The following is a 17,111-nucleotide window of genomic DNA, read 5'->3' on the forward strand; positions in this document are numbered from 1 at the left end:
ACCGAGCTCCTCCTTGCCGATTTATATAAAACATGGTGGAGATATCGTCTGTACTGATCCCGACTACCTTGCCTTTCATTTGGTCTCAAAGTGTCTGCAGGCGTTGAACACTGCTCTGAGCTCCAGTATATTTGTGTGCAGTGACTGCTCCATGGAGGACCACAGCCCTTGCGTCACCTCTTCGCCCATGTGTGCTCCCCACCCTATGAGGGAGGCATCTGTAGTAAGAAAAACCAATACGTGTGGTTGGTGGAAGGGTACCCTTGTTAGCAGGTTCCCGGGGTTTACCCACCATTGCAGGGATTTGCGCACCTCTGTTGTGGGCGACGCCATCCTGTGAACAGTGTGTGCTGCCGGTTTGTATACGCTCGCCAGCCAATGCTGCATGCTGCGCATGTGTAACCTGGCGTTCTGTTCTACGAAACGTCGCTGCTGCCATGTGGCCCAGCGGCTGTAAGCACGTCAGAACCGGCACCATAGGGCTGAAGGTGAAGCCTTGCGCGAGGGAGCCGATGGCCCGAAAGCGAGTCTCTGGTAGATACGCCCTCGCTGTAATAGAATTTATGCGTGCCCCTACGAACTCTATGTCCTGTGTGGGGTCTATCTTTGATTTTGTCAGATTGATAAGCAGGCCGAGCGAAGAGAACGTGCCTGCTGTGACACATATTATGCGTAGTACCTCCTCCTTCGAGGCCCCTTTGAGTAGGCAGTCATCCAGATACTGGAATATAAATACCCCCTGTCTGTGCAGGTAGGCTGACACCACTGCCAAGGTCTTGGTGAAGACTCTGGGGGCTGAGGAGAGCCCAAACGGTAGGACCTTGTAAGTCGAGGGCTGCGAACCAATCTCCATCGTCTAGTGCCGTAAGGATGGAGGCGTTTGTGATCATCCGAAAGCGTTGCTTGCGCAGGTACCGGTGAGGCCTCGAAAATCTAAGATGGACCTCCCCGTGAGGAAGTACCTCGAGTAGAACCCTCTCCCTTGCAGTTGCTCCGGCACTCTTTCCACTGCCCCTACAAGCATGAGATGGTCTACCTCCTGCTTGAGCCTCGCTACATGGGAGGCCTCCTGGAGGTGGGGCCCCGGGTGGAGGTCATGGCGGTGGGAGCAACTGGGAGGGGATGGCGTACCCCGTGGCTATGATCTCCAGCACCCATTTGTCTGTGGTGATCCTTTGCCACTGGTTATAAAATGGTCGGATGATGGCCTTGAGCACTGGTTTCGTGCCCTCTGGAAGCGAGTCCATGAGGGAGGTTAACCTAATGTGGTTGTCGAAATTATGGTTCGCTAGATGCGCTGCGTAATTTGCCATTGGCAACAGTAGCGTGGAGGAGGAGTAGACCTTTCTGCCCAACAGCTCTAGCTTTTTGGCATGTTTGTCTGTTCCCCCACGTTGCGACGACTCCACCACCAAAGAATTTGGTTGTGGGTGGCTGAACAGGAACTCCATGCCCTTCGTCGGCACGAAGTATTTTTTTTTTTTTTTTTTTCAAGCCTGAAGAGGACATTGTTGGTGAGTCTTTGAGTTTTTAAGTGGGTACTTAGCACCTTCTTTGTGCCGTTTTCCCCATCCGATGGCCTGCCTTAGCAGGAGGGCTGATGGCCCTAGCTCCTGGCCTCCGGCGCTTGTTACTGGGACTGGCTGAGCTGTCCCACTCGTAGCTTGTTCGTTGTTGTTTGTTTTTTGTTTTTTTTTTTACAAAATAACAACCGGCTAACTCGTAGTAGCCTAAGTGCCTGAAAAAAACTTTAAAGAAAAACAGATAAAGTCGTTGAATACGCTACTTGGCCTTAGCCTAGTTGGATTCCGTCTGCAGCCGACGGCGGTTAAGAGGAACTGGCGGGGACCGGATCGCGCACATGGCCGGGAGCGCGCGGGGGAGCGGCGCGCACCGGCACATGCGCGGTCCGGCAGAAACTGCTTGGAAGATCCGATCTGCGGCGCCGGGCAAGCCCGACACCTAATGTGGAGCACCCACGGGGACACTCGAAGAAGAATGTATTTACCTTATTGGCTCCAAACTGTACTCTGGCTTTTCCTTTGACTAAAGTGGCATTGATTTGCATGATGACCGACTCTATTGAATAGGCACTACTCCAGCCCTAAAAGAAGAAGGAAATAATTCTACAGAAGGTATGTATGTACTCTTATGTTCACCTTGCAAATCCACTCTGTAAAATATGTTTCTTTCTGCTAAACTCTTGCAAACCATAGTATTTTGGATTACTAGATTTTAAAAACTCTCAAGAGAAACATAACATATAAAGTAAACTATATTAATGTAAAGAGCTTGTACAAAAAAGCCAAGAAGACATGTCCAGAAGCTGGTAAGACAAACACACTGAAAAAGAAAAAAAAAAAAAGAAAAAAAATGCCCCAACTACATTATAGTATCTACTCATTTTCAACTGGCTTTACAAAAGAAATTTCAGCTTTAAGATATTGCTTTTAATGACACTCTGGCAGTTTTACCTTTCCAGGATTCACAGAAGCTTCTGCTAGATTTTTACAGGAGCTATTTTTGCATGGGAGGTTCTGTCCACTCACCCTTCTCCAGGCAGCAGATATCTACCGCTAAGCTAAAGCTGCCTCAAGCACCAAAGCTCAGAACATACATCCCTCATTAAATTTTGAGAGGCACTTGCTTGGGTAGCAGGTGGACAGAGGGTGCAAAGAAGCAGGACACTATCTTTCCTTGTACTGGGCCTGGAATTCCCTCTCTCACAGACTCTTGGAATTCACTAATGTGGGGGGCGGGAGGAAGAACAGCATTTCCTGTTCCCAGCCTCTCTCTCCCCCAAGACCCAGCAGCCTGAAGAGGAAGATTTGATGCAAATTCAGTAAGGTGACCCTTACAGAAGCTCTAGCTTCATGGCTCTTGTTCCCTTATAGGAGGCATTTCCACAAGTGTGTTAGTGTTTAATCTCATATACAAAAACATCTGTTTACTTAACAGGTTGAACCCCTCTAGTCCAGCAGGCTCTAGTATGGCAAAATCCATGGTCCAGCATGGTTTTAGTTAGCAGATGCCCACTTACGGGGGTGGCCAAGATTCCCATGGTACCATAAAATTTGTTTACACACACCAGTCCCGTCTCTGTGTTCTGTGCTGTTATTTAGCTCTAATTTACCCCTGAATGTTTCCTAAGAGCCCAGTAAGCAGTGGAAGTGTTGGTAATGCTGCTAGACAATTTTGATCTCCCATGGTATGGCAAATTCTCTAGTTTAGCACCAGTGAAGTCCCAAATGTGCTGGACTAGAGAGGTTCAACCTGTACTATTACTAATCTTAAGAAGTATGTGTTGTTCTAGTCAGGATGCTAACGCTATTACAATCATTTTTAAACTTAGCATTGCAACCTTTCCCTATTATTCTTGACAATTAAAAAAAATCACAAGGAAAATACGTAAGATTTTGATTTTATAGTCACCTGTTTAGTAAGAAGTTCCATGCATAATGCACCCCCACCCAGGACATACCTAAAAATAAATTTTAGGTTAGAAATTTTGAATTCAACATAGCTTTTATTTGGAATCTTTCAAGACCAGTTAGTGGAGAGATTACTATGCAGTCAGACCCTCAGGCTATTATGGATTAGTCTGTCTTACTGTTTGCTCAGCTATAAATAAAAATCAGATAATTTTAAAAGAAAATAATTGTTAGTCATACAGATTTATTTAGATCTCTACCTCATAGAATTGGAAGGCACCTTAAGAGGTCATCAAGCCCAGTCCTGGCACTCACAGCAGGACTTATCACCATCCCTCACAGACTCCCCGCACCCCACTTTAAAATCTAACCTACCCCAGAATCCTGACAGGGCCTCTCAAGGATTGAGCTCACACCCCTGGGTTTACCAGGCTAATGCTCTAACCTCTAAGCTATCCCTCCCTCCTTTTATGTATATAGAGCAGAATAATGTTGTAGTGGAAATCAGTGAGTCAGCCAGTCTACAATCAGAACTCAAAAACATTGTGCAGGGATGATATTTTTGATGACTTTACTGTGAAGACAGTACTGATACAGCTTTTTCTTTGTTACTTCCAAAAAATAATATAAAACAATTTCAGCAACTTTGCAAGTATGTGCAATGGCCTCCTCTTCACAGAAGAGATAGGCTAGACAGGTATTCGCCAGTATGCACTATACATACTGGAAAGTCACTCTGAATGAACATCAGCAATTCATGATGACATGCCTTGGCAAAAAAGGGAATGGGATGGAGTAATTGGAATTTTAAGTCCAGAAAGTCCAAAATGTTCTCCTTCACCTGGCCTATCAGGCACAAGATGGGCACATTCGCAGACAGTCATTAAAAATCTAGACCTTCACTACTAAATTTAGTTTTGCACAAGGAAGATTCAGAAAGAACCGAACGTGCCTCCAAATGGGTAATGAATGTGCATTCTTGAATTAAGATCGATAAGAGGTCAGTATCTGCTTCCACTAAATTCAGAGGAAAAAAAAAACCAAAAACCTAAAAACTTGCTGTCACTTACCTTCCTACAACACGGATACTGAACTTGATACCCTCCTAACAAGTATCTGTAAGTTTCCCCAATACAATCCAGCCAATGTACTTCCGCGATACTCTAAAGGAATCGCCTTTAGGCTGTCATCAGGCTTAATGCTATATTTGCACTAATCTCCCCCTAAAATTTCCCAATGTTACCAGAAATGCAGCTCCAGGAGCATGGGAACAAGTACAGACTGACCAGCAGATTTTAAACCACCATGTCATCTGCTCTGTGCCAAGTGGGATTAAATCACATGGAGGCAACCCTCACAGTTACCCCTACTGTGACACCTACCAATGCTAAAGTCACCATCAATAATAGAAAGCTCCAGGGAAAAGTATTAGTGTACACACACATTCTGTAAGGTCACAGTGGCCTAAACCAACACATTTCACAATGGCCTAAACCAACACATTTCACTTAGGCAGCCAGCTGGAAGCTCTTTAGCTCACTGGTTTGAATCAGATGAAATTGGGAATAAAGTCTGTGTCCCTTGCATTTCCTGAGCACTGTCGTAGTCTCCTGGCCTGGAGCAGCTCACCAATATACACTGGGAGTAGGGGGGGGTCACACCTTAAAATGCAGTTGTATTTCCCAGAAATCAAGGGCGTCTTCAACAATTTCTGCTACAAAACACATAAGTCAGTATTAAAAAACTTACCCTCCCGTGAGCACAGGAGATACCACTCGCACAAAGGGTGGATCAAAAGGAAAATTATCCTGAAAAAGACATTATCACATACAGTTAAAGGTACGCTGCAATGTAGATTTCCAGTAAGAAATATACATTTCAATTTACTCTTTGGGAAATTGATAATATATAGATTTTGAGAACTTAGACGCTCATCTTTTATTTAAAGTAGACATTCATATTACTTCTAGCAGAACATTAGCTGTGGAACGTGATAGTAATATATTATCTGTTTTTGAAAGTTATGCCATCATACTCCAAACAGAACACCTGGATTGGTATCATGTAATATGGTTTCCATGTCCAGATAGTAAAATATTTCCTTCGATACCCTACTGATACCCATTTACCTTAAATGAGAAGTTGAGCAAAATGTATTCTACACCTTCTTTTTCTTTTAAGACTTGAAGATCACTGTGTAATGGGCTGTCAGGATCAACTCTAGGAATGAACAAGGGGGAAAAGCAAACAGAATGAATTGAATCATTTGGCTTTCTTTAGAAGAGACATCACCCTTGAAGAGTTGCTTTATCTCCTTCAGTGTTCTTGCAGTTTCAACTAACTTTTACAATTCTAAATGAAAGTCCGAATACCAGATAAGTACTCTAACTGAAAGCAGCAGCAGGATTGACTGCAATGTACCGTCTTCTTAACATACTTATGTTATTCAAAGATTTTAAATGCAGAAATTCAAAATAAAATAGAATTACTGTTCTCAAACAGAAGGGCATTTCTATTCACTGGCACCCTTCTAAAAGTTAAAAACTCTTAAATGAAGAGATTTTTAAAACTGTACTCTGATCTTCAATGTTTACTACCTAAAATTGTTACATTTTATGTATTTTGCACAGATCTAGATTACCAAAGAATCAGAAATTTTGCATCTGTGGGCTTTGCTATTGGAGCAATTTCAACAACCCTGTTTGTTGGCAGACACTGATGGCAGGATTACAAACAACTAGAAGCCTGGTTCCAATTCTTGCAGCATAAGGTTAATCCTACCTCAAGAATTTCTTCCCAATTAGCTTTTTAATAAGAACATACACATAGTCTGCTATAAGTCAGGTTACTTTTATAATGTGTGTGTCATGCACTCTGCTGAAGACCTAGACATTCCACTGGAAGTGTGCACAAAATTATTGCCGAAGCCAAGAGTACACCTCTCTGAGGCAGAGTCTACACTATGGTAATCCCACTCCCCAACTGATTTAAAATACACAGCTTCAGCTATGTGAATAATGTAGCTGAAGTTGACATATTTACCATGGTGCCTTCTATGCAGTAAGGTCGGCAGTAGATGCTCTCCCGTCAACTCCACCTACTCTTCTCATCTTGGTGGAGTACCAGAGTCGACAGGAGAGTTTTCGAAGCAGACATGATAAACAGACTGATTTATCTTTACAGCATCAGTCCACCATGTAGTGGAGACAAGCCCTGTAAGCCTAATCTGCACTCAGAAAGGGAAACAAGGCTTTGCTCATAGCAGCTTGCGGAGGATCAGCGATCCATCCAGAGATGGTGTTCCCTCACAGCAGTCAGCCTGTGTGTTGATGCAGTTCTGGGAGAACCTCACAGCAGTCTGATGGGATCCACTTCTAAGGGACAGATCACACTAGTTTGGTTTGGAATATTATTTTTCCTTCTTAGAGATTAACCTGTAGGTTACCACATTATCCTACAATCAGGGATGATTTCAGAGGAACTGCTCTGGGAATATTACTTATGGTAAAACATACAGATAAACATATTAAACTTTGGACATATCCACTTGTGTAATGAAAAGCCTACAATTTGTAATCTTGTCAACATCTCACTCATAGCTCACACACAGTGATCAGGACTATACCCTGGACGGCTTTCCCCCCCCACCCTTCCATTTTAGGCATATGTAATCCTTGAGCAATGAAAGCTGCTAAAGTCAGTAAAATAGTTGTTCTTTTGTATACCTTGAATATCTTCAAAATCTAATTTATTCTTCAAGTTAAAAAATTATTCAGCTCACCATTTTCTATAGGTTTGGAGAGGTAATTTTGGTGAGTATAAAAGGTTATGTTAAAAGAGCAGCAGTCTGACAATGTAAACTCAGGTATATTCTGTACAAACTCTATCAATGCAGTTTAAGTCTAGTCCGTAATAAATTCCAAAGATCCCTATCCACAAAGCCTTCATAGTATATTCTAGTTGGACAGTTCCACATTGTAATCCGTGCTGCAGCATTACCTTGGGTTCTTTAGAAAAGAGATTTAAAAAAAAATGTAAACTTACTTTAGAAGTTTAACATGCCACTCGTACAGACTGTCATTTACAAGTTCCACTGAATAAATCCCTGTGAAAGTATTAGATAAGTTATTTAGAAACCCTGAATGTACTGTTCTGAGTTAACTGAAACATAATTCCAAACAGATTGTTTCATCACCTTTAATAAAGAAAAGCACACAAAATCTCTTATATCTTTTTGGCCATGTCTACACTAGCCAAAAACTTCGAAATGGCCATGCAAATGGCCATTTCGAAGTTTACTAATGAAGCGCTGAAATACATATTCAGCGCCTCATTAGCATGTGGGCGGCCGCGGCACTTCCAAATTGACGCGGCTCGCCGCTGCGCGGCTTGTCCAGATGGGGCTCCTTTTCGAAAGGACCCCACCTACTTTGAAGTCCCCTTATTCCTATGAGCAGATGGGAATAAGGGGACTTCGAAGTAGGCGGGGTCCTTTCGAAAAGGAGCCCATCTGGATGAGCCACGTGGCGGCGAGCCGCGTCAATTTCGAAGTGTCACGGCCGCCCGCATTCTAATGAGGCACTGAATATGTATTTCAGCACTTCATTAGTAAACTTAGAAATGGCCATTTGCATGGCCATTTCGAAGTTTTTGGTTAGTGTAGACGTAGCTTTTAAGTATCTGACCAGGTGAGAGTGTGGATAAAAGCAGACACATTTATCAGGTATATCAAGGGATAAGAGGAAGTATTTTCATAATAAGGTTACAAAAAAGTCAATGTCTACCCCTGATAGTTTCAAATAGCAATACCACACAAATCAAGGGCATAGACCCTATAGACATTAGCCATTCTAGATTTTCTCCACTTCCATTTCTTTAGATTTCCTAACACACCTATACCCACATCCCATTCAATGCTCAACAGGCGTGATCTTCTGAACATATGCATGAAGATTAATATTATGCACGCTAGTCCAAATAAACAACTCTCTAATTTGCACTTGGGTGCTGATCCAATCCATGCTACCAGAAAGGTAACCACCAAATGGAAAATAAAAAGGGGGTTGCTGTCACAGTGGATAACAACAAACATGCCAACACCAGACCAGAAGATGTCAGTTGCTGGCAGCTTGTAAATCAGCATGATTTGGGATGCTGATCTGTATGTTTAAATTGTTCATTGTACAGATTTGCCTGTTGTCTTACATAACTAAACTTCACCACAGCATTTTAAGCAGTCAGTATTAAGTACAGGGAATACATAAACAGTAAAGTAAACCTTTAACCATGTAAGATAAAACTAGCAAGATTTCAAATACGTAATTTTTATATAAATAAAACCACATTACACAAGCAGGAATATTTGGACACTTATAACTGCAAAAGAAGAGCCTAGTCACTACAGATTCTGAAGACATTTCTGTAGAAATCACTCTTTTCTGAAGGAACATATAACTCCAGTAATCACTTCCACCTGGTGATTCTTTGATACGCATGTTTATGATTTTATCACTGGCAATCTGAAATTGTTAGTGCTGGTGCAAGTCTCTCAGAAGTCACTGTATTTTGACAGACTTCTTGTATGACTCCATTCAAAACAGGTCTTTGGCATCAGAGTAAAAACAAGTGCAACTTTCAGAGATCACAATTTTGATTTTCAGTCCTCAAATACCAAGACTATAGGGAACAACATTCAACAGTCACATGGTTTCAATATTTTAGCCCCACACAGTAACCTAATCTTAGCAAACTGGCCCATTATGGCAGTCTACAAATGGACAGTCTGCTCAACACTTCACAAAGGCCTGGAGATACAGCCCCTCAGTAGGTACATCTAAAATGCATTCATCAGAATTTCCAGACCTGAAGTGGGTCTGTCCCATGAAAGCTCATTACCTAATACATTATTTTGTTAGGATTTAAAGTGCTACAAGGCTGCTGTTTTGTTTTGAAGAAAATGGTTTTATAGAATCACAGAACTGAAAGGGACCTCAGGAAGTCATCTAGTCCAGCCCCCTGCTTCGAGCAGGATCACCCCTCACTGAGTCATCCCAGCCAGGATCTTTTCAAGCTGGGACTTAAAAACCTCAAGGGATGGAGAATCCACCACCTCTCTAGGCAACACATTCCAATGCTTCACCACCCGCCTGGTGAAGTAGTTCTTCCTAATATCCAACCTACACCTCTCTTTCTGTAACTTCAGACCATTACTCCTTGGTCTGCCATCTGACACCACTGAGAACAGTTTCTCACCCTCCTCTTTAGAGCTCCCCTTCAGGAAGTTGAAGGCTGCTATTAAATCTCCCCTCAGTCTTCTCTCCTGTAAACTAAACAAGCCTAAATCCCTCAGCCTATTCTCATAGGTCTTGTGCTCCAGCCCCTTAATCATCTTTGTTGCCCTCTGCTGAACCTGCTGCAGCACAGCCACATCCTTTTTATACTGGGGGCCCCAAAACTGGACACAATATTCCAGATGTGGCCTCACCAGCGCTGAATAGAGGGGAACAACCACTTCTCTAGATCTGCTTGCAATGCTCCTCCTACTGCACCCTAGTATGCCTAAAAAGAGCCTGAGATCCCCACACAGACAGCAAAGCACACTCCATGACTTAATGCAGACAAAAGCAAATGGCCTTAGGAAGTTTCTTCTCAGCCCCACGATATAGTCTCTAGTGTCTTGAAGGGGTAATTGATACAAAAGACAGTGGTGGATAGGGTCACAAAATGAACACTCAATAGCAGCAGGCAGCATTAGACTTTGCTGTTCTGTACGATCAGATCTGAATTTCAAAACAGATAATCCATAAATATTCTGAAATGAGACTGACAGTCTCAGATTAATAGCCTTAGTTGTTCAGTTGTGTTCTTTGTTATATATCAATTAAAATACCAAAGCCACTGAATGAGGGTCGAGCACACTAGAATGAGAAAAACTGGCAGTAACTCATAAGAGGTCAGGCAAAATGCAGAGAATGCCTTTGGACAAATCACAGCATCACCAACAATCATTCTTTTAAGTTAACTTGAGAACAAGACCTCTTATTCTGACAGCTGGGACAAGCATTTTCCTGTCAGACACACACATCTGAAGTCTTTTGAAATTTTCCCAGCCTGACCTGTGCTTATAGTCTTTTCCCTTGCATGGGCAAGAAAATAAAGACATTAGGCCAAGCTAGCATGGTTATATTCTGCTCCGGATGATACTGCAAATTAATCTACCGTACAGCTATATGACAAAATTTATACTCACTATAGAAAGTGACCAGACAACACAATCCACTCACCCCACTGCTCTGCTATTTCAGGCAAATTTCTATAAACAAAGCAAAGAGGATAGCCAGCCGTTTATCTGACTACACTAATTAATCTACTGGGATAAAATGATGAGTATTTTATTTACATAACAATCATGGTTTTTCAGTAGTTTTTGTAGTTGGTGGGGCAGGGAAGGCATGTATGTGCAACACCGTCAGCCCTAGAGAGTGTTATCACAGGAGAAGTGATAGCCGTATGTGACTGGGCCTGTTAAACTCAGCCCAGTGGGAGGACTGAGACTGTGGAGCCCACAGCTGTGGCACGTATCAGCCAATCAGAGCCCAGCTGAAGGCTGTATAATTAAGGGTTCCTGGAGTGGAGGAGAAGAGACTGTTGTCCTAGCAGTAGAGCAGGAGGGACCTGGCTGCCGAGGAAGCTACAGAGGCTTACTAACATAGAGCAGGCCTAGGGGAAAGGCAGGCAGAGCTGGGGGAGCTCAGACCAGTCAAGCTGCCTGCAAATCCACCCCCTTGCCAATGATGGGTGAACTGGCCATTTCAGACTGCATCTTGCCCCGGAGGTAAGGAGCTAGAGGATGACTGGAAGTGGTGTGTTTAGGGGGCTTGGGATTCCTTGAGAGAGGAGGACCCTGAGCGTGGGGCACTGCCTCAAGGCAGTAGCCTGAGGGAAGGGCACGGTGATCTGGAAGGAATGCACGTCCTGATATAAGCTGGAGAACAGAAGGCCAGAAGAGGGCGCCCCAGAGAATGAACAGCTAATTCCCAAGTGAGGAGTAGGAGGAACTGTGGTGGTGGTGAGTCACTTCCCATTACTCCACATTTTTATTTAAAACCAAACCTCACTACATTCAATAGTAATGGGCTTTTGAATCAAGTGCAACCCCTTGTGTAGCAGGGATATTTAAACTGCTTCAAATGCAACCCTGAGAACCACTTGACTAAAGCAGCACTGCAAGATTTTTGCCCTATGTGCTGGTGGGTCTGTCATATTCAGCATCGCCTCTAGACAGCACTCAAGCTGTTATGTTAGTGCTACTAACGTTAATGTTAAACTTTTTGTAGCAAAAGAGTCAGGTCAGAAAAACTTACAGGTGGAACTGGAGCTAGATTATTAGAGGGGCTTCAGGGATTGCAGCCCAGGGCCCTTGTCTAACCCACTAAAGCCCCTGAGTGCTGCATTCCTGGACAACTCTGCACATGGGGCGTGGTGGGAGGAGGAGGGAGGCTCTGCATGCTGCCATTCCCTCTCCCCTAAGCTGGAGTTACCTCATTGGGAATGGAGGGAAGCAGGCTCTTCCCTCACTGCTCCCACTGGCTGAGAATTGAGGCCAATGAGAGCAGCAATGTCAGTCGGTACCTGAAAGTACAGCGTGGCCCAGACACACCTATTTCTCCCCACCAAACAGGCTCTGTGCCAAGTGAGCGCACCAATACCTGGCTTTGTCCCCTCCCTCCCATCCAGAGCCCTCAACTACACCCCTTCCCCCTTCCAGACCCTGCACCCTCACCCCACTTCTGCACCCAACCTCCCACCTCAAACCCCATTCTGCTTCCATACCCTACCTCATGACCCTATCCCACCCCACACCTACTCCCCAGCAACCCCCCCCCACACACCAAACCCCCCATTTTTGGCCTCACCCTGAGCCTAGATGAATCCCACAAAAATCTACTAGCCCCACACCCCCAAATCAGCAGCTAAGGTTATTTCATTAAATGTGCATTTCTAAGTACAAAACAAAGAGCAATTAGCAAAAGACGTTTACCAAGAGAAAGACCTTCTGAACTGCATTTCTAATGAGACCATTGTACAGCACCTTACCTGTTTTATAACTCTGTGATCTGTATATATCCCTGAGCTCTTTCATAAGTCGATCTGACGCCTGAACTGACCCAGACACGGCACCCTAAAATTTAAACACAGTTAAACCACCTCATTTGTATTACTTATTTAAAATAACCTGTGTAGCAGCTTATTTAAAAAAACCTGTGTAGCAGCAAAGTCCAAGCAATGCTAATGTACAACCACATACATTAATTTCACAGATCTAGAATTCATGCAGGCTAAGAAGTCAAGCACATATGTAGTCAGAATCCCCAAGTCAGTCCCAGAATATTAGCTTAGCAACAGTTCACAAACTCAATATTATGGAACATTAAGTGTTTCCATTTAACAAAGAAAAATAGCAATACAGTAAAATAGATGTTTTGTGCTTTAGGGTCACGCAAAAGACTCTAGCAACAAAATTTAAGAAAAAAGTCCAAGTTCCTTCAACGTAATACAGGAAAAAGTGGCTACAATCAAGTGGCGTTTAGGAACTGTGCAGCCCCAGCATCTTCAAAATGCATACCCACTTTCAGGATGAAAAAAAGCTAGTAATGCTTCCTCACAAAGATGTCGGCTTTAAACACCTATCTTTTTATGTATGTGGTTTGTTAACAAATTCTTGGAGAAAGCCAGCCTCTTGTCTAACTAGCCTTGGTCCTAAGTGAATATAAGAACTCTGATCAAATTGGGAAGGAAACTTGTCTTTCCCCTTTTCCCTACTGACAAGCTCTTACTGCTCAATTGATTTGATTTTGCTCACAGACAGAAAAGGAAATAATCTTTGATTCAAGATTAAAGCATGGAAAATTCCTGCATAAAACGAATTCTGAAGTTTATGAACTAAGAGGCCACCCCTCCAGACTGTCAACAAGACGCATTGTGTGTGTAGATGTTCTGCAAGTTGTCAACAAAACCCCGGTTTTGTTGACAAAAACTCTCTCATGTAGAGGTAGCCATGAAGTTTATGGATGGAAAAGAATTCCTATTGTGAATGCAGAGAGGTAGTAAGCCTCCCTGTGCGCGTGCACAACAAGCTACATTAGCAAAAGCAAGTGCTGCTGGTATAACTGCAGCTATGCTAGGGGCTCTTCCTGGCACCATTGTGTCAGTCAGGGATCACAACTCTTCACAGTTCCAATACATACAGCTATGTCGGCAGAAGCCCATAGTGTAGACGTAGCCAAAGGATATTCTTCTTGGGCTATCCATCTTAACATGCTGAAATTCCACTAAATATCTTTCTACCTGGGACTTGTGAAATATGGTCTATAATAACTAAACACGTAGACAGGGGCTTTTTTAGGTCTCTTCCAGCTCTATTGTTCTATGATTCTAGGATTCTCTCCTTTCATTTGATATGCAAAGGTATACAAATGACTAGGCAACACTTCAAAGGAACCATGGTATTTTGTTCAGGTAAAAAGGGGCTTTTCCACACCCCACCTTCAGATACCCTTCCCTTCTGGTCACCTATAGGGAAAGTGTGCCAGTCCCTCCGCTGACATGGTGAGACCCTCCTTGTTTTCTAGGTGGTCAGGCAAAGCTTCTGTGTACACAGTGTGGGAGAACAAGAAGTCCTGTGGCACCTTACAGACTAACATATTTTGGAGCATAAGCTTTTTTGGGCAAAGGAGCCTTTATATTGGCAAGGATTGCTTTTCTACCAGCCTTAACACCCTTGCAATTAAAGGTGCAATGTCTCCACTAAATCAGACAAAGAGTCCACCCCTCAGTATGCAATAGGGGCATCCTGTTGAAGCCATTCCTTCACCAGTGGAAAAAACTGGGCAGAGAAGAGTGTTCTATTGCTGTCTAGTAGTTGCACATAGATGGAATTTTAAAAATATCCACAAGGCAGTCCACACAAGAACTGTATTAGATGCAAGTTCAGGCTGCAAAATGAACCACTCAGGTCTTTAACTGCAAAGCCAAGGTCGTCTGTGCAACCTGAAACCCACAGGGGGACAGAATTATTATAATACGGTAATTACACTGACACACAGTTTTCTGCAAAGTTGTAGTACCATCCAGTGATCATACTGAATAATGAATGGTACAGGGTTGTGTGACAGATGTGGGTTTGGAGGAGCACTACAGCATGCGCTACAGAATATGAACAGTATATAGTGAATGAGAGTGACCACCAGGATCCTTGCCTCATGAAGCGAGCATCACATATAGGGCACACAATAATGAGACAGCTTTTCTGTATTTCTCTTTTATGTTCCAGGAGCACAATCAAATTAGTCTTTAAGTTGGTATTTCTTTAGAGCATCTTAGTTCTGCCATGTTTACTTTTAAGATGCATGTAAGCAACAAATGGAAAGAAGAGCAGCAGAAAACGTCTGGCCATTTAATATTTAAGGGACAACTGTTGAATTGTGGGTTTCTTGATGAATACACAGGCAAGATAAGCTTTTCTTGCTCAGAAATCAGATTAATTTCAGTCAGATCATAGCATGTGCCACTGCCTATGCTATGCACAAACAAGCTACTCTTACCACAACTTATGCAGGAGCCTATAGATAAATCTCTGCATGGATACAGAATTTGTATATACATTTGTATTAGCAAAAATAAGCTGTTGATATCCACAGATATAAAGTGTATATTTATAGATTTGCATGGCTCTAGATGTAGACAGTCTAAGGTTTGGTAGCCGTGCTGCCCTCCAAGGCAACTTTCTTGCTGTGCATATTGCAATTTGTATCTGTAACAGCTTCCTTAAAAAAGGCAGAAGAGGCAGTTACTCACCACGTGCAGTAACAATGGTTCTTCAAGATAAGTGTCCCTGGGGGTGATCCACTTTGGATGTGAGTGTGTCCTTGCACAAGCGCTTGGAGATTCTTCTATAGCTGTGGTTCACACCCCTCTGTTCCTTCTCTACCCCACAAACACAGCAGGATGGAAGGAGGGAAGGAAGTGGAGCACCCACATACACACCCATCTGAAAGAACCATCTTTACTGCACAAGGTGAGTAGCTTCCTCTTCTTCGAGTAGCATCCCATTGGTGCTCTGCTCTGGGTGACTATACAGCAGTAGTCACAGTTTGGAGGTGGGTTTGGAGCTTGGTAACTACCACAGTTGATAAACACCACTCACCTCACTTGAATGGAGGAAGCAATGGAAGAGAAGAAAGCGTAGTGCTGTGCAAACATGTTGCTGGAAGACCACATTGCTGCCTTGCTTATGTCCATAAGAGAGATGTTCTTGAGAAAGGCGGAAGTGCAGAACATAGCCTGGGTAGAGTGGGTGGTGACTGCACCCGGGAGTTCCCATCGATGAAGTGCGTAAGAAGTGAGAATGCAGGTGGAGATCCACTTAGACAGCTGTTGGGACAAGACAGGCAGGCCTTTGGAGTGTTCTGCAAAGAACAGAAAAAGCCTTGGAGATTTATGCCAAGGTTTTGTGCTGTCAGTGTGAAAAACCAATGGCCAATGGACATTAAGGGTGTGCCACACCACCTGCACAGAATCGGGAGTGTGGCTTTGGAAAAAATGTTGTAAGTGAATAGGTTTGTTAATGTGAAATGGAGAGGGAATCTTAGGAAGAAACTTTGGATGAGGGCAAAGAGTGACCCTGTCCTTGATAAACACAGCCATGAGCGTGACACGCTCTCCGACTAAGAACCAGACCTTCATCAATAAAAGGGTTTCAAACAGTGGCTTAGTGCGGCACTTAAGGGCATGGTTAAGGTCCCACATAGGGACTGGAGGATGTACTGATGGGAAGGTGTTTTGCAGGCCCATCAGAGAATGTTTGGTGATAGGATGGGCAAGGAAGGAGATCCCATCATCCACCTGGTGGAAGGCTGTCAATCCCCCACTGTGCACCTGGCCAACACTCAGGACCAAGCCAGACTCGCACAGGTGCAGCAGGTAGTCAAGGAGAGGCACAGTATGAGGCGGCACAGGACAGATGGCACCTAGCCAGCGAGAGAACTGTTTCCACTTGTAGAGGTGGACTTGCATGTTGACTCCTGTCTGCTGCTAACGAGAACCCATTTTACCACTTCAGAGCATGTGATTTTAGCATTCTGGAACCATGAAAAATGGAGCTTGACCAAACTGGGGTGAAGAGTGCAGCCAAAGTCCTGAGATAGAAGGCCACAGTGAGGAGGAAAGAGACAGGAGCCGCCACTGACATGCAATACAGGTAAAGGTACCAGATTTGTATCTTCCACATCGGGGCTATCAAGATGAGGCAGGCCTGCTCCGGTCTGACCTTGTCCAGAAGTGTGTGAATCAGGGGAAAGGGAAGAAACATGTAGAGAAGGGGAGTGTCCCACCTTGAGAAGGCGTCCTTGAGGGAGTGCCTCCCCAAACCCACTCTGAAGCAATATTGGTGGCACTTTCTGTTGACTCAGGTGGCAAACAGGTCTATGCGTAATTGGCCCCAAAGCTGGAACATGAGTGAGTGAGAGCTGCCGTATTGATTTCTCAACGTGGTGATCACTGTACAATCAGCTGAGAGCATCGATCGTGACACTGAGCACCCAAGGGAGGTGTGTGGCTGTAGGGGTGATGTGATGCCAGAGGCACCAGGTTCAGTTTTATGGCCTCTGCACTCAGAGACAG

At 43.8% G+C, this 17,111-nt stretch overlaps 1 protein-coding gene across 5 annotated transcripts in view; it reads right to left on the reverse strand.

The window, feature by feature from the left end:
* Positions 1–17,111, reverse strand: part of UBE2Q2 (ubiquitin conjugating enzyme E2 Q2) — a 90,095-nt gene that overhangs the window by 12,392 nt on the left and 60,592 nt on the right. For 3 of the 5 annotated variants that reach the window (XR_012647225.1, XM_075007338.1, XM_075007339.1), the window contains 6 exons: positions 12,528–12,612; positions 7,476–7,536; positions 5,561–5,651; positions 5,181–5,239; positions 3,433–3,481; positions 2,009–2,104 (listed from right to left, as the gene is read on the reverse strand). Coding sequence is in view for 3 of the 5 variants with exons in the window: in XM_075007338.1 (XP_074863439.1) it covers positions 2,009–2,104; positions 3,433–3,481; positions 5,181–5,239; positions 5,561–5,651; positions 7,476–7,536; positions 12,528–12,612 (441 nt within the window). In the remaining 2 variants the exon portion in view is untranslated. The remainder of the gene's footprint in view (positions 1–2,008; positions 2,105–3,432; positions 3,482–5,180; positions 5,240–5,560; positions 5,652–7,475; positions 7,537–12,527; positions 12,613–17,111) is intronic. The other 2 variants (XM_075007337.1, XR_012647226.1) reach the window with 2 other exon arrangements.

Source organism: Carettochelys insculpta, chromosome 12 (genome assembly GCF_033958435.1).
Source record: "Carettochelys insculpta isolate YL-2023 chromosome 12, ASM3395843v1, whole genome shotgun sequence".
NCBI classification, from domain to species: Eukaryota; Metazoa; Chordata; order Testudines; family Carettochelyidae; genus Carettochelys; species Carettochelys insculpta.